This window comes from Gracilinanus agilis, chromosome 2 (genome assembly GCF_016433145.1).
Source record: "Gracilinanus agilis isolate LMUSP501 chromosome 2, AgileGrace, whole genome shotgun sequence".
NCBI classification, from domain to species: Eukaryota; Metazoa; Chordata; class Mammalia; order Didelphimorphia; family Didelphidae; genus Gracilinanus; species Gracilinanus agilis.
This window is the reverse complement of record NC_058131.1, coordinates 35,803,266-35,824,327: the sequence shown is the minus strand read 5'-3', so window position 1 is coordinate 35,824,327 and position 21,062 is coordinate 35,803,266. Positions and strand designations below refer to the sequence as shown.

The 21,062-nt window shown below is 46.0% G+C and overlaps 1 protein-coding gene and 1 gene segment (V, D, J or C); both read right to left on the bottom strand.

Moving 5' to 3' along the window:
- Nucleotides 1–635: 635 nt before the first annotated feature.
- LOC123233155 (zinc finger protein 345-like) lies at nucleotides 636–15,712 on the bottom strand. Its single transcript, XM_044659319.1, has 7 exons — nucleotides 15,608–15,712; nucleotides 14,922–15,089; nucleotides 14,389–14,553; nucleotides 6,902–6,956; nucleotides 5,357–5,452; nucleotides 2,376–2,413; nucleotides 636–2,069 (listed from the first exon to the last, which is right to left on the bottom strand). Exons 1-7 carry the CDS (start codon nucleotides 15,710–15,712, stop codon nucleotides 636–638), a joined length of 2,061 nt encoding a protein of 686 aa, XP_044515254.1.
- Nucleotides 15,713–20,063: 4,351 nt separating this feature from the next.
- On the bottom strand, nucleotides 20,064–20,813 carry LOC123233154. The segment is given in 2 exon segments: nucleotides 20,064–20,377; nucleotides 20,609–20,813. Coding segments are annotated over 2 exon segments (519 nt in total).
- Nucleotides 20,814–21,062: the final 249 nt, after the last annotated feature.

Below are 21,062 nucleotides of genomic sequence, written 5' to 3'. Positions count from 1 at the left end.
AGCTTATTACATAGAGTGAATTGTCTAATTTTGAGCAAGGTGAAAGTTCAGTGTGAATGTCTGAGGTTTCTGTGAAGTATAGTATAAGAGGGAAAATTATGAGATTGGCCATAAACTAATTTTATTCATTCTACGGTAGTAGGGGGAAATGGAACAATAGGAGAGAGATACTTTCCTCACTGCTCCACTTAGCTTGCTCTTCTGTGACCATTAGGGTGCTCTAGCTATGGTCACAGGAAGTCCAACCAGCAACAAAACTGAAAGAGAAGAGCTTGGATATCCGTACTTGCCTCAGTTTATCAAACCTTTTCTCCACCCACTAAGTCTCACAAACCTCATCTCAGGTGCCAACTGTGGCTTTCTATTTTGCCTGGGTAGCCCAGGGGGGCAATCCAGGGGGCAATGCAGGAGACATCACTTTGCCCTCATCTTGTGATCTCTCAACTCTATTGCTGCCTTTTTTTCTGCTGCCATTCTATTCCCACTCAATAGTTTCCATCGTGCAATCCTCAACTCTGAGTCAAGTTTAGGCTCACACCAGGTATGCTGCCTCAGAAGGGGGAGAGGGTAAATTTAATTCATACAATAGCGAAACTAGAGCTGCATGTGAACATCTTTCAATATAGCTTGTCTTCTTAAGGTTTCTCCCCAGTGTGTGTTCCTTGATGATGAGCAAGATGGGAGCTCTGACTAAATGTCTTTCCACACTGCTTGCATTCATAAGGTTTCTCACCAGTGTGAATTCTCTGATGATGAGTAAGATGGGAGCTCTGACTAAATGTCTTTCCACATTGCTTGCATTCATAAGGTTTCTCTCCAGTGTGGACTCTCTGATGTACAGCAAGATCGAAGCTCTGCCTGAAAGTCTTCCCACATTGTTTGCATTCATAAGGTTTCTCACCAGTGTGGATTCTCTGATGTACAGTAAGATGGGAGCTCTGGCTGAATATCTTTCCACATTGTTTGCATTCATAAGGTTTCTCCCCAGTGTGGATTCTCTGATGTACAGCAAGACCAGAGTTATTTGTGAATGTCTTTCCACACTGATTACATTGATAAGGTTTCTCACCAGTGTGGGTTCTTTGATGTACAGCAAGACTGGAGCTCTGTCTGAAAGTTTTTCCACACTGTTTGCATTCATAAGGTTTCTCCCCAGTGTGGATTCTCTGATGATGAGTAAGATCGGAGCTCTGACAGAATGTCTTTCCACATTGCTTGCATTCATAAGGTTTCTCCCCAGTGTGGACTCTCTGATGTATAGCAAGTTCAGAGTTCTGTCTGAAAGTCTTTCTACATTGCTTGCATTCATAAGGTTTCTTGCCAGTATGGATTCTCTGATGTACAGAAAGACTGGAGCACTGTCTGAAAGTCTTTCCACACTGTTTGCATTCATAAGGTTTCTCACCAGTGTGGATTCTCTGATGATGAACTAGATGGGAGCTACGACTGAAAGTCTTTCCACATTGCTTGCATTCATAAGGTTTCTCCCCAGTGTGGACTCTCTGATGTACAGCAAGACCGGAGTTATTTGTGAATGTCTTTCCACACTGATTGCACTTGTATGGTTTCTCGCCAGTGTGGGTTCTCTGATGTATAGCAAGAGAGGAGCTCTGACTGAATGTCTTTCCACACTGTTTGCATTCATAAGGTTTCTCCCCAGTGTGGATTCTCTGATGTATAGCAAGACTGGAGTTATTTGTGAATGTCTTTCCACATTGCTTGCATTCATAAGGTTTCTCCCCTGTGTGGATTCTCTGATGTACAATAAGTTTGGAGCTCCAACTGAATGGCTTTCCACAGTGATTGCATTCATAAGGTTTCTCACCAGTGTGGATTCTCTGATGTACAGCAAGATGGGAGCTCCGACTGAATGTCTTTCCACAGTGATTGCATTCATAAGGTTTTTCACCAGTGTGGACTCTCTGATGTACAGCAAGATGGGAGCTCCGACTGAATGTCTTTCCACAGTGATTGCATTCATAAGGTTTCTCGCCAGTGTGGATTCTCTGATGTACAACAAGATGGGAGCTCTGATTGAATGTCTTTCCACACTTTTTGCATTCATAAGGTTTCTCACCAGTATGGATTCTCTGATGTACAGCAAGAGAGAAACTCTGACTGAATGTCTTTCCACATTGCTTGCATTCATAAGGTCTCTCACCATTGTGGATTCTCTGATGGCCAGCAAGACTAGTCCTGTGCATAAAAGTCTTTCTGCACTGATTACTTTCACTAGATTTTTTCTCAGTGTGCATTCTTTGATGTTCAATATAAGGTGAAATTTGAGGTGCAACACAGAAGTTTCTGAAAGCAAAGTTATTGGGACCATCACTCATGAATATTTGTAGGTCCATTTCTTCCACAGGAAAGCTCACCTCTGTTGGATTCTCCTTCATTCCAGGTCTGATCTCTCCTGAAACAAACAGAAAAACATACATATATAGTGACATATACACATACACAAAGCAATCTCTTTTCCTCCACTGAAGGAACATAAACCACTTTTTATATCCTATTTCCTCAGGTAAGAAGAAAAGTCTTCCAACTTAAATGGGCACAATCCATCCTTTGAAAATGCCATTACATCAAAGCTAAACAACAATTTAAATAACAAAGAGCTTCCCATATGATCCCATTGGCTCTTCTAACAAACCTGGGATTTTGGACAGGCTAACTTTATTACATTCTTAAACTAAGACCATGACCTCAGAAAGGCTGAATGTGTGACTTGACCCAAAATCCTGGCAGTTGAAACCAAATCTTGTGGCTGGGCATGCTCTGTTCACAGTACTAGACAATTCACTTTCAATCTTTTTGCTTTAATTTTCATTATCTATACATTCAGTGCTCTCTTCAAAGGTATGACATCACTGGGTGCATGTAGACTAAATATTTCTATTTCATTATCTATTTTCTCTGTAACCATTATGTAATTCCCTTCATGATTGATTTCAACCTTACTTTTTCTTCCAGTATCTGAGATCAGATGAAGAAATTCAGCACTCTGCTTTGTATTTATCCAAGATGTAAAAGATTTTGTTCTGATTCCTACTCCTTGAGAATAGCCATTACTTTTCTTTACGTGCCTACTAAATACAATTTAAATAAAAATTTGGCATTTTCCATGTCTCATACATTGAGTCCATGATCCTTTTGTAAGGAAATGGGCAAGAAAGGTCATACAATTCTCTTCCTAATTCCCACCTTATATAGATGCTGCCTTTTCATGATATTCTTCTTAAAAATCCCAATACAGGTGATGGTGCATTCTCATTGTACCTCAGAAACTTGGTAGGACTTTTAAGCCTGGCCAAGTCACAGGACCTCTGTTGATCTCAGGCTCCTCAAATATAACATGGACATAATAATATCAAGTGACTCCTAGGGTTCCTATGAGGATCTAATGAGATAATATTTATAAAGTATATGACACATACTATGGGGCCATACACACACACACACAAATGGTAATGTTATATTTATCATTAGAATTTGGATTATTTCTTCTTTTGATTGCTTTTCTCAAACTGTCATTCTCTTCACTCCTCTAGTTCCTGATTTCCCTGTTGAATTAAATGCATTCCCATTCCACAACACTCCTTTCTCCCTGGATCATCTCAGAATGAGATACAGGATCTGTTGCTTTTTTTCTAAACCACCTTCATGTCTGGGTTCTAGATTGTGAGCTCCAGGACAGCCCAAACTGGTGTTTCCCTTCCTTTGTATGCCCAGGGCTTAGCACAGTTCCTAGAACATATTTATTATTTAATATGTTTACTGACTGGGCCCAGGGATTATGTAGGGCCCAAACGCTACCAGTATTCTTGCATTCTGCCACTCATCTGGAAGGCAAATGCATGATCTGGCCTCAGTCATGTTTCTGTCTCTCTCTTGCCCTCATTTCTCAGGAGTCAACAGTAACACCATTGGAACTAGAGTAGACCCAATCCTTAAGATCCCAGAGGCTTCTCTCTAAGCTCTCATCTCTCTAAAGTGAGGTGCTGTGGTTACCTGATTGTTCAAGAACAGGACAAAGACTGAGCCCCAAATACCAAGAAATGGCCTGGGCTGATGACTTAGGAAAAGCTTAGCTTGGATCCCTTCCAAGTAAGGCAGCAGTCTTCACTCCTCCTCATGGGCTGCAGGTCAATGGAGAGAAGGAAAATCACAAAACCAGCTGCCCAGCTCCACTCTACACTGAGGCTCCCTGATCTCACCTGGGTCCTCACCATGGCAAGGCAAGTCTATGACATTCCCTTTACCACCCGACACAGCAGCCTTCCAAAGATTTCCCTGGTCTCCAGCTCTCCCTTATTGCTTCCTCCCAACCCCTGCCTCACCTTCTGAGCCAAGAACTTGGCCTCATATTTCACTGAACAAAAGCTCGACCTGTATGCAGAGCTCTATTATCCTCTACATCTAACCCAGCTCAGCTGCCTCCTTTTCCTCTTGGGCCTCAAGATCAGAGGAAAAAGTCATTCTTCTCCTAGCTAAAGAAAATCTCTTTCCATGGGCAAAGAATTCCATCTCATCCCTTATCTAAGCCCATCTATTCCTCCCTCTACTGCCCCCATTGTTCTTTCATATTCAGCCTTTCCCACACTAATGAGGTCATGACTCTCTTCCTCTCAGAACCAATAAACCATTTCTCCCCAGTGCTCCAAACACTTTCACTTGACCTCTTCATATCCATGAGATACTGTCCAACATCTAGCAATGGTCATTTGCAGTGAGTTGTACCAGTGCCTTTCCTTTGTTTTCTCTGCTATACTTTCCCCTAGAATCCTCAGTCTGGCTCACCTGAAGCCCCAGGCCACCTTCCCCGCATTAGACCTCTGTAGTGCTCCTTCTCTTCAGGGCTTTCCTTCTCAAGATTGGCTGCCCTGGAGCTGGAATATAGAGGGCTTTTATAGAACTGTCAGCATGCTCCTGTGTGCTCCAGCAGAAGGTGAGCTCCATGATGGCAGGGGATGTCCACTGCAGCCCTCTATGTCCCCTGGACCCAGCACAGAGCAAGCACTCAAATATGATTCTGGATACTAAAGAGCTCAGAGGGGATATGCTCAGCCCTTATGGCACCTGCAGGAGACTTCCAGGCCCTTTAATCCCCAAAACTGCTTAGAGGGTCACAGACTGATCTTATGAAGAGAGCAGATAGGAAATAGAGTCCAACAGCCTCATATTACAGATGGGGAAACTGAAATTCAGGGGTTCAGTGATTTATCCAGAGAGCCCCTGCTAAAACTTCTGAAAAAGAATTCATCCTCCTGCAACCAAATCTAGCCCTGGGTTCACCAGAGCACACAGAAGCCTCTGGTCATCCCAGCTCTCCCACATTTCTTTTCCCCTCCCTTACCTGGGCAGCAGCTCCTCAGGCCTTCTTGCTCCAGCATCCATGGGGCTTCCCTCTGCTCCAAATAAGAGATCACATCTTCTGGGGGAGCTGGAAGCCCTGCGCAAGAGAGAATCAGGGAGGAGGACTGAGAGAAGCTCTTCAGAGTTCTCTTTAGGGAAAAGTTGGGGAGTCCAATGACACCACTCAGAGACTCTCTCCATGGGTTTCCCACAGGAGTCTGCCCTCACCCCATTGTCTATAATGCAGAAGCCCATGGTAGTATGGGCTTGTTACCCTTCTGAGGGACCAGGAATGAGCAACAGCCTCCCTCCTCCCCATTCTGTTCTGATCCATTCTGGCAGAAAATCTTAAACTTCCACACTGGGGCCAAGGGCCAGTGTTCTGGGTCAGTCTGAAGACCCAGACCCAGGGACCTCGAGGGATCAGATTTTGTCCCATCACCTTGCCTGTTCCTCCCTCCCTAACACCTCTCTGATCCTCCTGAACTGTTCTCTCAGGGAATCTCTACCTCCTCTCCTGGTGAACTCAACAATCCTTGGGCCCAATGCTGTCTCTCATCAAATCCACTCATGTTGACAATCACAGAGGAGGGCAAGCAGGGCCTGCAGGAGGCTTACAGGGACTCCTGGAGGAGAGTCTCCACAGCATTTAGTATGGGGAGGGGAGGGATTAGATGGTTGGGGAACCAATCTGGTACCAGAATGTTAGGTTCTAGGGCATTTTCTTCAGAAAAGGCTGGACTCAGTCCATAGTTTTCCATTATCTGGAAATGAGAGGCAGCTAGAAGGGGAAGGGTGGAGAGACCTGGGATTAGAGGAAGGAAGGTCTCAGTTTACATTTCACCAGAATCAGCTCTTATGTGGATGCCTCAGAACAAGCCACTTAATTGAATCTATTTCCTCATCTGTAAAATGGAGGCAATTGTGTCACTGAATTAGGAAGATGAAGGTGAGGAAGAAATACCATAATATTACAGAGAAAACTCTCAGCGGAACCCCGGGTCAAGAGCAGGTCATTATAAATGCTTCATCCCTTCCCTCCCTTCCTCACTGGCTCTGCTGAAGGCTTAGGGCAATAGGAAGGAAGACTAAAGACAAACCTGATCTCCTGGAGACTCCTAGGAACACTGAGCTATGAGTTTATGCTGGTTAAAGAGAAAAGGATCCCCAAAAGTAGATCTACCCTAGAGGGAAAGAGGATAGGAGGAAATCTCTCCTGAACAGTTTTCCCAGATGGGTTTGAGAGACCCAGTTCTGGGCCAGGGAGAGGAGAGATGGAATCAGTGCTGAGATTACTTCCACATCTGAGATTCTCCAACACACATTGGACTTGGACTTCAGGAACACCAAAGGGAACCCCCAAGGTCCAGTTACACAATTCAAAGACATTTTACGGGAGAACCAGGCAGCAGGAAGGCCCTGGCTCTGGGATTCAGAATCCCAGCCCTCATCCCTTTTTCATGATTGAAAACTTCTCCCAACCCTGCTACTGAGGGCAATATTCCCTTGGATGGCAGACTTGAGCATCAGGAAGAGGACTCCTTACCCACAGAGAGCAGGTTTCGGGCATTCTCCACCATCACCTCCTTGTACAGCTCCTTCTGGGGAGGGGACAAGAGGCGCCACTCCTCCTGGGTGAAGTCCACATCCACATCCTTGAATGTCACCACCTCCTAGAGTAGCCCAAGTCAGAGCACAGAGGGCTGAAAGTCACATCACAATGAAGAGCCCACCTCTGGTCAATTACAGGAGGAAACTGACCCACAAAAAAGGGAGGGACCCAAAGGTCTCCCCTTTGTCAGTGTCAAAGCTACTACTTGAAGCTGAGTCTTTAAGAGTCCAATGGAAGTTTGAATGTAAGAAATTAGAATTAAGGGTTTGACTAAATATATGAGAAATCTAAGATAGAACTGTGGTAGCCAATTTAAAAATATTATATAGCTCAAGTCAAAATGACTTTTAGTAGTCTTATTCACAAAAAGGTGGAAGGAATGAAAGTAGAGAACTATAAATGAGGTTAGGGATGTCTAGCCCATCACCCTAAATGTTGCTCAGTCCCCAGGTCAGCTCAGGAGGGCTTGTTAATCCTCAGCCAGAGGACCCTGTGGTGAATTAAACAGGGGTTCCACTCGCATGGCCTCCTCCAAGAGGGGAAGACCTCTCTGGAACTAATCTCTACAGAAGCCAGGAAAGGAGTGTCAGCTTCTTAGTCACCCAAGCAAAACTCCAAAGGAGAAGATCCAGGAGCAGTCATACCAGAAGTCCCAGGTCAAAGTTCCAAGTTGTAGCTCTAACCCACAGTCCCATTCCAACACCCTCCAAGCCCAAGATTCAGGCCAAAGACCATCTTGGACAGGAAGTTCAGGACTTTTATAGTCCTTTTTCCAGGTCATTTCCTGTGCCTTCCTCCATTTTATGGGGACCAACTGCAATCCATCAATTTGTTTAGCACTGCCCAGAGGGTGGTCAGTCATTTCTGGAGTTGACACCCACTTTAGCAAGTGGCTTGTAGACTTCCCCTACTTAGTGTTAAATAGTAGGTGTTCTCAGTTTTTGTTGAATTTAAAAATAGGCAAGGGGAGAGTTAGTCCTATCTTCACAGAGAAAAGCAGCTCTATGTTGCTATGGAAGGAAGCTGAGAAGTTTCTATTATGTGAAGGGAAATATTGTGGGGACCTCCACTGCAGCTTGGATCCCCAGGGCCCCAGAGTGGTGGGAAGTAGCACTCAGAGTCACATGTCTGTTGCCATGCCCCAGTGCAGCCAGCATCAGTGTGAGAATCATCAATGTGAGAGCCACGGAGGGAGGAGTTGGGAAAGTAAAAGGCAGTTCAGGGAAGAAGAGGAGGCTTTTGAACAAGAGGGGGCATACAAAAGCCCCCTCTCCTTCCCTAGATGCCTTTTACTGGAACTGGCTCTCTGGGCTGGCGATTTGCCTCGGAGTTTTCCTGATCTCTTGATCTCTGGCCAGCCCAGCCTGAGCAAACTGAATCAAGAATGAGATCTAGGGGGCAGCTGGGTAGCTCAGTGGAGTGAGAGTCAGGCCTAGAGACAGGAGGTCCTAGGTTCAAACCCGGCCTCAGCCACTTCCCAGCTGTGTGACCCTGGGCAAGTCACTTGACCCCCATTGCCCACCCTTACCACTCTTCCACCTATGAGACAATACACCGAAAAGTTAAGGGTTTAAATAATAATAATAATAATAATAATAATAATAAAAGAATGAGATCTAGAAAGGCTGAGACTTCTCTCTTTCTCTTTCTGCCTTTCTCAAACTTTCTCTCTATTAATAAATGCTCATCAATCTGGTAATAAGCCCCCAGGTCCATTTTTACTTTTAACACTGTGGAAGGCAAGAGAAAGGAGAGCGTGGGAACTCAGGACACAGCCCAGGGTGACCTATCTTTGGAGAAGGCTGAGCTGATCTCAGAAAATTTACTTATTGATCCTATTTACCAGTAACTGCTTTTGCCTAATAACTGCCTGTGTTCTGGTTCTCTGTCTCCTGACTCAGTTCAGCCTGCCTATAATAGCTGAAGTGCAGAATCCAGCTCTTGGGCACTTCATCACTGTTCTAGCCTCATTTCAAGGCATTAGTTGACCTTGGAAGATTCAGGAGAGTCCCAGGGAGTCAGGTCTAGTCTTTCTATACCCCCGACCCATCTCAGAGATGTCTGGTTTGCTGCCCAAAGTTGGGGCCCTGACCTTGCACTGGACTCACACAAGAATTTCTTCTTAGTCTGAGGAGAGAAGTAGGGCTGGGGCAATGCTGGCCCTTTATTATTGATTATTCCAATCAGTCACAATGTCCCTGATTATGCCAGCTCTATAAACAATGGTGACCCTCCATCCTATGATATCACTTACCTTGTTTGTTCTTTGTTCTGTGCTTCCCCCAAACCTATCAAAGATATCTATCCTTCTGCTTAGGGTCTGGAGCATTAACAGAGGCAATCCCCCAACCCCTTTTATTGACAGGTAGCATTTCCCTGCTTGTTTTCCTTCTAGAGCTGCCTCAGTTTGCCCTTTGGTTAAATTTCATTCCCAACACCTGCAAATGTGAGCTTCACAATGTTAGATAGAACAGTAGATGTTCACTAATGAAGAGGAGTCTGCAGTATTTTTAGGAGGAAACACTAATGGGAAGAGATCATTTGCTTCTTGAATACTCAGAGCAGCAGAAGCAGTGAATATATAACTGAAGACAACAGTAGCATCAGAAGAACATCAGAGAGAGCAGAAAGAAGCTTCCTTTAAAAATTACAGACAATGTGAACTGATCCAACCATTCTGGACGGCAATTTGGATCTATGCTCAAAGGGCTATAAAAGAATGCCTACCCCTTGATCCAGCCATACCAGTGTTGGGCTTGTACCCCAAAGAGATCATAGATAAACAGACTTGCACGAAAATATTTATAGCTGCACTTTTTGTGGTGGCAAAAAACTGGAAAATGAGGGTATGTCCTTCAATTGGGGAATGGCTGAACAAACTGTGGTATATGCTAGTGATGGAATACTATTGTGCTAAAAGGAATAATAAACTGGAGGAATTCTATGTGAATTGGAAAGACCTCCAGGAACTGATGCAGAGTGAAAGAAGCAGAGCCAGAAGAACATTGTACACAGAGACTGATATACTGTGGTAAAATCAAATGCAATGGACTTCTGTACTAGCAGCAATGCAATGACCCAAGACAATTCTGAGGGATTGATGGAAAAGAACGCTACCCACATTCAGAGGAAGGACTGCAGGAGAGGAAACACAGAAGAAAATCAACTGCTTGAATACATGGGATGATGAGGACATGATAGGGGATCGAAAGTACCACACCAATGGAACTATCAACAATTTGGAAATAGGTCTTGATTAATGACACATGTTAAAACCAGTGGAAATGCATATCGGCCAGGGGAGGGGGGAGGCCGGGGGGTGAAGGGGAAAGTAAGAGTATAAATCTTGTAACCATGTTAACTTTTCTAAAATATAAATATTAATAAATGTTTAAAAAAAATTTTTAAAAATAAAAATTACAGACAAGGAGAAAGGGAGGAAGGAGGAAACCCTGGAGGGCTAAAGTAGAAGACAAAGACAGAGGGGATCATGGGAAGAATCATGTGGCGTCCCATCTGCTCCAGGAGGGTGCTTCATGCATTGGACTGCAGGACCACAGGAGAGAAGAGGAGGTAGATACAGAGAAGACAAAGACACACCCAGGGCATCTTAAGGAGCAGAAACTTTCATTTCCATTCCCTCTACAATGAGTACCTGTTCTGCACTTCTGGGGATTTCCCAAGAGGCAAAAGATAGTCCTTGCCCTCCAGGAGCTCACAGCCCAGTGCGGGAAAGAAACAATTCACAGACACATGGGCACAAAGCAAGCTCTATCTAGGAGAAATAGGGAAGAATGGAAAGAATGAGGGCACTCTGACTAAGAGGGATGAGGGAAGGTTTCCTGGAGAAAGTTTTTAGTCTTTAGTTGGGGCTTACAGGAAATTTAAAGGGGTCAGTGATCTGAATTGTGGAGGAAAAATATTCCAGACATGACATAAAGCCATTGGAAACACCTGGGATTAGACACAGCCAGATCACACAGTGGATAGAGTGCCAGATCTGGAGTCAGGAAATCCTGGGTTCAAATGTGACCTCCTTCACTTCCTAGTTGTGTGATCCTGGGTAAGTCACTTAAAACTGATCCCCCATCACTCATCTATCTTAGAATTGATCCTAAGATGGAAGGTGAGGGCTAAAAAAAAACTTTTTCCATTTTGGGTCAGTTAGGTGACTCTGTGAATAGAGAACTAGAACTAGAGACAGAAGGTCCTGGGTTAAAATATGACCTCTGACACTTCCTACCTATATGACCCTGGGTAAGCCACTTACCTCCAGTTGCCTCCCTCTTAACCATCTTCTGTCTAACAACAGAAGCTTACCATCAATTCTAAGACAGAAAATAAAGGATTTTTTTTAAGTCTGCAGCTGAAGGAATCCAGAAGATCACATTCCCTAGATCCAAGAATACAGACTGAGTGACGCAATCAGAAACTGAGCTGTAGGAAAATTACTCTGGTGGGAGAATGGAGGAGGCCTTAGAGTGGGAAGAGCCTTGTGGGAGATAGACAGACCCAGCAGCAGGTTGTCTTAATAGTCCAGGAGGGGGTACAGTTGGGTGGCTCATGAATTGAGAGTGAGGCCCAGAGACAGGAGGTTCTGGGTTCAAATCTGACCTCAGACACTTTCTAGCTATATGATCCTGGGCAAGTCACTTAACCCCCATTGTCTAGGCCTTACCACTCTTCTGCCTTACAACCAATACCCAGTATTGATTCTAAGACGTAAGGCAAAGGTTTTAAAAAAACAGCCCAGGAGGGAGGTGATGTGGGCCTCCACCAGGATGATGGCAGTGACACAGAACAGAAGGGGGTGTATTGGAGAGATGCTGCAAAGGTGAAACTAACTGGTCCTGGTGCCATATTGGATATGTGATTAAGGGACAGTAAGGAGTCAAGGGGGATTCTTTGGTTTTGAGCCTGGAGGATGAAGAAGATACAGCTATAGAGAAGGTGGGGGATCTGTCTAGGTGAGAGAAAACAATGTGTTTGGGTCAGACTGAGCTCAAGATGTCTCCTGGTCACCTAGTGTGAAATCCCTATCAATCAATAACTGATTGATCAATATGGACCCACTTTGCAGATAAGACCCACGGAATACCTGAGACATACAATAAGAAAAAAAAAAACTCCTTTTATAAGTTTCAGAATCCAAGTGTTTCTAGTCAACCTAAGCTCGGGCCTTAGCTGAGGGTCTCTAAACAGCATGTACAGGCGGTCCAGTTTCCCAGCCAGGCAGGAAGAGATTCAAATAATGTAATGCGGCTTTCTCCCAATTCTCCCCATTGAATAAACTTTCCTCACCAGACAAAATTTGGACGAGGCACACAATGGAACATAAGAGAACCGAGCCAGCTCCAGCACGGAGTCACAAGATGGAGAATGTTTCCACAATTCACCCCTTGCTTCCCCAAAGCCCTCCCTTCCTGCCCAAGAGGGCATCAGCTCAGTAGATGGGACAAGGTTGGCTTGTCCCAGCTTCTTCACACACCCTCCAGGAAATGCTGAGACCATGCTTTCTGGGAATTCTGAGGACAGAGATTTTCTGGAAACAGCAGCCATGGCAGCCTCAGCATATCTCCTCAGATAGGGGGAGCTCCATGTTTTAGTCCACATAAATTTCTCTAGTGAAACCTCACAGAAGCAGCTTTAAGATTGAATCTAAAAATATAATCCAGGAGAAAAAAATGTAATTTTGCCCCTCATGCAATGAGGAAGAGGGTATCTGAAAGGGATGAATAAAATAATAATAAAATTTATTTGAGAAAAAAAGATAAAAAAAACCATATCAAGTAAAATGAGAAAAAGAAGCCAGGATAAATGGGGAACAGCACTACCAGAGCTCAAACAAGATCACAAGTCAGCCGTCACTCTAAAACCGGGGGACTGATAAGATAAGGAGATAAAGTAATGGAACAGATTAAAGAAAATAACTCCTGTCAAGTGGCAAACAAGTTCTTTGGGAAAAAATTCCTTATTTGGTAAAAACTGCTAAGAAAACTGGAAAGCAGCCTGGAAGGAAATGAGGCTCAGAGCATAAGCTTAAACCATACTGTACTAGACATGGTTTAAGGAAATGTGAGCTTAATATTAAAGATCACACTAGAAGGAGGTAGGAGAGAAACAGCTCATACACATCTCACAGCTACAGGGAGATATATGTAGAATAATGTTTTATTTTCTCCCCAATTATAGGTAAAAACAATTTCTAACATTAATTTTTTTTAACTGAGTTCCAAATAGTCTCCCTCCCTCCATTCCCCATCCAAGAGAGCTGGCAATCTGATCTAGACTTTACTTGAGCAATCATGTAAAGTATTTTTCCTTATTAGTCATTTTGTGGAAGAAATCTCAAAGAAAAGAAAATGAAAGTAAGGAAAAAAGGGAAACATATTTTGGTCTGTTTCATCAGTTCTTTCTTTGGAAGCAGATGCTTTTTCTCATCACAAGTCCTTTGAGATGGTCTTACAACCCTGAATTGCTGAGAACAGCCGAGTCCTTCACAGCTTCTGACCATACAATGTTGCTGTTATCCTATAAAATGTTCTCCTGCTTCTGCTCATACTTTGCACCAGTTCATGGAAGTCTTCCCAGGTTTCTCTGAAATGATGCTTCCTGTTATTCCTCATAGACAACCAGGTTACACTATAATCAGACACTACAACATGTTCAGCCATTCTCTAATTAATGAATGTCCCTCCACTTCCAATTCTCTGCTACCACAAAAAGATCTGCTATATAAATATCTTTATATAAATAAGTTTTTCCCCTCCTCTTGGGGGTCTTTCTGGGATACAAGCCTAGATCAAAGGGTATGTACACTTTGAAAGCCTTTTGGGCAGAGTTCCAAATGGCCCCACAAATGGTCAATCAACGGACAACTCCACCAACAATGCATGAGTGTCCCAGCTTTCACACATCTCTGAATTGATCGTTTTCTTTTTCTAGCACAATGGCCAAACTGACAGGCATGACAGGGTGCCTCAGGGGTGTTTCACTTTGCAGTTCAAGGACACAAATGCTTAGCCGAACTTGAGAAAGAGACAATTACCAAAAAAATGGAAAAGTTTGATTACTGAAAACAGAAAAGCATCTGCACAGAAACCTTAACCTCTGTTTGCCTCAGGTTCCTCAACTATGAAATAATGAGAATTAGAACATTTACCCAAAGTGTTATTACACAGAGTGCTGAAAGCTGATTTTTAGGAGAACATAAAGCTCTTCAGTCTGTCTGTATCCCATTCTCTGCCACTGAGCCGGATGCCTGTGTGACAAGACCAGGATGACTCACTCAGGTCCTCCCTAACCCTATTAACTAAGAAAACTCTCAGGCCTTCCACAGGCTCCCCCCTTTCTCTCCAGCCTGTCCAACAAGGGAAGGACAAGAGCAGTGAAGAAACCTACTGAACAGAGAAGGAACGTACCCCACTGCTGGCTCTGGTACAAACGGCTCTGCTCAAGAACACTCGAAGCTCCTCTCCTGAGAAAAAGCCCCCATTTCTGTGTGAGGCCCTTCCTGGGCTCCCCCCAAACGCCTCGGACTCTCTCTGGGTCAGGGGGTTCAGCAGCAGAAGGCCAGTGGGGATACTCTGCAGTGGATACAAAAGGCCACAGGGGGGTTCTCTGGGGCCTCCCCAGCTGCCTGAGTCTGGTTGTCCCTGGCAAGGACCCTGACCATTACCACCACAGGCTCCACTGCCATCTGCTGACCTCCCAGCCCCTTCCTCTCCCCTCACACCTCCCTCCTCCTCCTCCTCTGACCCAGGGACACTGGCCTCCTGGCTGAGCCTTGGCCAAGACCTTCCTTGCTCTGATTCTGGGCCTTTCCAGGGCTGTCTGTCTCCCTGCAGAGAAGCTTCTCCCTCCTTCCTCTGGCCTCGGAGCTCCCTTCAGTCCCAGCTGAATCCCCCCCTCAGGAAGCAAAGACCTCCCAGAACCCTGAGAGCTTCCCTCCCACAGTGCCTCCCTCCATCCTGCCAGCACAGAGCTGGTTTGGACATGGCTGCTGAGGGGTCTCCTGGGTCAAACTGGGGGCCTGGAGGACGGTCAATGGTTTCTCCCCTCCTTTGTGGCTCAGCCGTGCCCGGCACACACCAGGGTGTTCCTCCAGGCTGGCTGACTTGGGCTAAAAAGGGGGAGAGGAAGGAGCCAGAGGGACCCGGGGAAGCCTCAATCATGTGAGGCAGAAGCCAGGGAGCAGCACCAGGGGACAATGTCTTCTCTGGGGATGCCACAGAGCAGGGGACACCCTCTGGCTCTGCTCCAGCCCAGACTCAAGAGGGAAGAGGTGAGAAGCAGTAGAGGAAGAGGGGGTGAGTGTCACAGGCAAGGAGGGAGCCAAGACAGGATCTCTAGACAGGGAGGAAGGAGTCAATGGTCATCCTTGGCCTCACTTGTGATGGGGAGAATCCAACCTGGGAGGCAGCCTGGAGGAGCTCTTGGGCTCTGAGCTGCCCCTGGGCCCAGGAATCCCTCCCAAATCCCAGAAGAGAGCCTGAAAAGGCTGTTCCTCCTGTCTGGAATGTGGGCACAGAAAGGGCCCAGTAGGAAGGAGGGAGCAGCTTCGCAGGCCAACTTGTGTCAGAGCCAGGGAAGGGCCTCCCTGGCTGATGGGGCTCCCATCTGGGGCTGGAATGCACTTACCTGGCCTGGGAGTCTGTCCCTCTCACAGGCCATCCCGGGGATTCCAGGCTCCCTGTAGAGGCAGCAAAGTAGCCTCAGTGAGTCCCTCTGGGGAAGCTCCTCCATCTTTCCCTGCCTTTCCTCCCTACTCAGACTCCTGCCTCCCACCTGGATCATTTTTTCTCAATGGTTGGTTTTCACTGGGGTGGGGAGGGGGAGGAGTTGGTAAACTGAGAGGGAAGGGTTCTGGGCAGGGAAAGGCAGAGGTATTAGAGGGAGGGGCAGGGAGGATGATGAATTGGGTAATGGAGGGGGGGGGCTGGGGCCGGAGGGAAAGAGGGATAAGAGGTGAGGACAGGGTGAGGGAAGGCTGAGATAGGAGGGGCAGGGAGATAAGAGGTGGAGGAGGGGGAGGGATGTGTTGGGCAGTGGGGAGGGACTGGGGCAGAGGTAGGGGCAGGGAAGGGATAGGTTGAAGAGGGGGGAAAGGGACTGGGGCAGAGGAGAAAGGATGGGGGCAGGGGAGGGGGTGGGTTAAATAGGAGGAATGAGTTTGTGTAGGTCAAGATGGGACAGAGATTGAATCAGCTTCAATAATGAGGAAGTATGGAGAGATTTATTCTGGAGGATCTTTAATTTTCTTCTAATGTTTTTCATAAAAGTTTTTATCTCCCACAAACTATTCTCCATACTTTCATTTTGAGCTTTTAATTCAGCTCTGAGTGCAAACAAAGGATCTTCTTGTTTCTTTTTCAGGTGGAATATATATATAGTATCAAACTTATTTCACTGGCTATATAGAGATACTGTGAAATGTCCTCTGAACATATGAGTCATTTTAAACGGAGAAAAGACAACGTATTTCCAACTCAAGTTATGTTGGTAAAAATCCATGTTAACTGGTATTAATTTACTTATTAGATTCATTGTAATTTTTGCTTTTCTTTACCAGTAGATGGCGCTATTGGCTAGGGGTTAGGGTCAGAGTGTGGTCTTTTCAAGGATTTTTAAAGGCGTTTTATAGCAGAATATGGGCAAAACCTTTATTAGCTAGCCTCAGGCTTAAAAGGATTAACAATGGGCTTTAAGTGATTTTGATAAACAAAAATTTGGACTTACCTTCTCAGTTGAAAATTGTAGAAACTTCCCCTGTGGGGAAGGCCCTCCTCCTCCCCTCAGCCCCCCATCCCTGACTGCAGGGCCCTCCTGGTGCTCTGCTGCCTCCTGGCCTCTCTTCCCCTTCCAGCCAGCCTCCATTCAGCCCCTGAGGTGACTTTCCTCTGGCCCAGGCTCCGCCCCCCGTCCAAACTCCCATCATGCACTTTGGCACTCTCAGCTCTAACGACCCCATCCCCCTCCTTCCTGCCACACCCTCTGCCCTGGGCCACACCAGCCTCCTGGGGGCCCATTAACGGCACCTCCAGCTCCTGGCCAGGAGCACCTTCTCTGGCTGTCCCCCAGGGCAGCTGACAGGCTCTTCCTCCCCAGCTCGGACCACTGCCCTCCCCAGCTTCCCTACAGTCCAAAGGACAGTCTCACCTCCTCCAGGGAGCCCTCCTGAACTCTTCACTCTGCCCTCTCTCTGGTCATTATGGCCTGTTTAGCCAGTGTAAAAGGGAATTCTTTATCCCGCCCTCGCTCTACCTTAACTGGGGAAAGAGCCAGCACAGTGGACAGAGAACCAGGCCCAAAAGAGGAGGTTCTGTTACCCTGGAGACCAGCCCACAGGAAAAGGAAACAGAAACTGCTCTCAGACAGGAAGTGACATAAGAAGGGCAGCAGGATGGGGGGAGATAAAGGCAAGCAGGAAGTGGGGGCAGGGCGCCCTCTCCCTCTAAGGTTTCCTGAGGGTAGGTGGTGGCTGCTGCTGCTGCTGGAGAATCCTGTGGAAGGAGAGCGTGTGGGTGGGCGGCTGCCCTTGTTTAGGGAGCTAGTTAGACCCTAGAGGGACCAATAGTGTAGGTCCGGCCCGCTTAGCCAGGCTGAAGAGCTATTAGTGAGCCTCTCTCAAAGGACAGTTTTTAGCCAGCTTATAGGTTGATAGAAGAAGTTTTAGGTTGGATTTAGGTAGTGCTAAGATAGACAGTTAAATCTCTTTCCTATCTTTCCGTCTCTACTGATTTTTCTCAATTAAAAAAATGTGTTAAACTGCTCTCCTACCTTTGTCAAACTCCTAATTTAACCCCAACACCAAAATAGAGCGCACTTGGGGTGCCCGAAGCAGAGGTTGCCCAAGGGGCGGGGGAGGAGGAGCTGGGACCCCTCCAGGCAGGACGTTTTAGCAGTTAAGAAGACCAAGAAGAGGAAGGAGGAGGCTGAACCCTGTCAGACCAGAGCAGCCACAGGGTATCCCGCAATGAAATCCGCACCCCTAAGCTTCTTGTCTGGCTCCGCTCCAGCCCCAAGTCCTTTCTGGACCCAGCCAGCCACGCCCAGCTCGAGTCCCACCACGTGGGAGGAGGGGAGGGGCTCCCGGCTTTGGGGAGAACCAAGAAATTGGGTTCAAGGGTATGACTATTATTCTGAAAAGAACATCACAATCCCCAAAATACCAAAGCGCTGTAAATGTGTTGGAAACTGAGGGAGAGAAGCTACCTAACCATTATTTAAATTTTTAGAAGATAAACTTCCAAATAGCCAGATTATAATGTACCTTAATGACAAGCCTAATTCTTGCAAATGGCTCCATATTCTTTGTCTTCCTTTACTTTTCAGTTGTAGGTTAAATTTATGTTGAACATTGTTGATGTTACTACTTTTCCTAAATTAAACACAAACCTTAAAAAATAAAAAGACACATCCTATACTTTTTTTGTCTCTGGTGGTCAATATACATCCTCCTGAGGTCTCCTCACGATGGTCCCATTATGACCCTCTCCAGTCCATCAGAAACTTGGATTCTACTCCTGGCCCCATCCCACAGCCTGGCTTGAATAGGTGAATCCTTTCTTTGCTTTATCTTACTTGGAAGCAAGATTTTACCCCACTACCACTCTCTGCAGTCTTTTGAAATAAAGTTTTGAAACCTTGGTCTCATTCTTCCCTCCTCACTCTCACTCTCTCAGGTCTAAACTGGTAAATGTTTCACAAATAACTCTCTGAAAAGAAAATGTATTTGTAATGATACAATTTAAAATCGAATCTCCATTTTAAATATTTTCTCCATCAGTTTCTTAAGTGTAGACAATCAATAAAACAATAAATCAAGCTCTAATTTTACATTGTGAGAGAACAGAAGATAGGCTACCCATTTACTCTAATTAAACCACATTTGTGGACAAAAACAGAATTTATCTTTAAAATGATCATAAAATATATTTTTGAAAATCTAACTAGAATTGCTTTAAACTTCAAAAGAAGATGAGAAGGGGAACAATTTGCTCTGTTTAGTTATCCATCTAGTTATCATGGAAAGTAGTAGCTAGGAAGTACCTAATGACCCAAGACAACTGACTTAACATTGAGTCCCTCCAGAGTTGAGTGAGCAAATCGGCCCAGCATAGAGCCTCTGAGAGTTCTTCCCAGATGAGATGAGGACTCTTCCAACAGCTAAGTCAGATTTGGAAGTAAATCATGAGGAGCCAAATGCTATTGAGGAGCATTAATTAAGTCTAACTCTAGGCCCAAGGCTACTGGCCAAAGGAAACTCTGGTGTTCTGTCCTGGTGCCTTTGGAGGAAGCAATTCTTTCCTGACCCCAAGGGGTAAAGAATCCCCAAAGTGGGGGGTCTTCATTCAGAGTCTGTCCTCACCTGAAGTCATGATCATGGAAACTGGAAGCAACATCAGGTCTCACACAGCCAATTGTGAGAATTAAATGTGTCCCAGACCCGCTGCTCTGGTCCCTAATGATAGCCCTGAATGCAACCTCGCTGTGTAATAGGGACTCTGGGACTCTCTCTTTGATTCTTCTAGTTTCAATTGAAATGGGGTGTTCAGGGAGGACTAATAATGGCATAATAATGTCAGCTGCCATTTGGGTCTCTCTGGAGTCAGTTACAAACACTCTCATGTGTCCTTTGTCATGGGATGCTCAGGAAGATCTCACTAAGGATCCTCTCCTGGCCCTGCCAGGCAGTGCAGACTATAGGAAGAGCTTCAGAGGGGTCAGGCCAGCCCCTTCCCAGGAGCCCTTCCAGGCCTTTCCCTTAATCAACCCTGAGGAGCCTCCTCTGAGCAGCCCCCAGGAAGGGGCAGAGAGAAGGCAGAGCAGGCAGGAAGGAAGGGACCAGCTTCTCTGAGGTGTGTGAGAGGAGATTCTGAGGCTGCTGGAGAGAGGCTGGAGGGAAGGTTCTCCTCTTCTCTCTTTGCCCTCCCCAATGGCTTGTCAGAGGAGGCAGCCTGGGCTCTGTGGCCCCCCAACTGGGCTCTCAGTCCCAGCCCTCCCCTGGGCTCCCTGATGACTCTGAGTCAGATGCTGTGCAGGAAGCAGCTGCTGCCCTGAGCTGAAGGACTCAACAGCCTGGGGAGGTTTTTGTTCAAGCTTCCATCACTGTGGGAGAATCATCATACTGCAGACAGTAGTAATGTCCGACATCTTCAGCCTTCACACTGCTGATTGTGAGAGTATAATCTGTCCCAGATCTCCTGCCTCTGAAGCCGGCAGGGACTCCTGATTCTACATGATAAGCATGATAGATAAGAGGTTTGGGAGGTTTTCCTGGAGGCTGCTGGTACCAGGCTAAATAACTCCTAATGTCCTCACTGGCCCTGCAGCTGATGGTGACTTTCTCTCCCAGAGCCACAGACAGGGAGGCTGGAGTCTGGGTCATCACAATGGCTGTCCTGGACTCTGGCATGGAAAGAAGAAAAGAGAAAAAGCAGATTTAGAGAAAGAACCCCATCCAGGTGCTATGAATTCCCCAGTGAGTTCCCTCCTCTCAGACCATCTCTTTTGTGCCTGAGTCTGACACATCATCCCCATTGGCTGTAGAGAACTTCTCCTTCTGCCTCCTCAGATGGTTTCTAGTTCTGGAACCTCCTGGAGAACCTCCCCGCCAGGTTAGCCTGTGGCTGGTCTTACCCTGAGCCCAGAGCAGCAGGAGGCAGAGGAGCTGGGATGGGGACATCCTTGTGTCCTTTGTAGAGCTGCAGGCAGAGAGCTCTGAGCCCAGAATGAGACAGACAGGGATAGAGATGCATTTATATGTCAGGACAGCCTTGTGCAGGGGGCTGAGATCTCCCCATGCAAAACAGACCCAGAACCACCTCAGGCCTCTCAGCTTCATCTCCAGAGCCCAGAAGAAGGTCAGACTCTCTACTGGGTTTACTGGAGATTGTTATCTCATACTTAAATGGTCTCAGTAGTTTCATCTCCACCAACTCTATGTAGAGCATCACAAAGAAAAGTCATGGCCTATGACTGTTTGTGGTCATAAACAAGTGAGGCCTCTCTCTCTTCCCAGAAGTTACTAGGTTGAAATTCGAGTTTAGGTTAAAAAGTTAGTGAAGAGGAGAAGCAGATGTCTGGTTTGTAG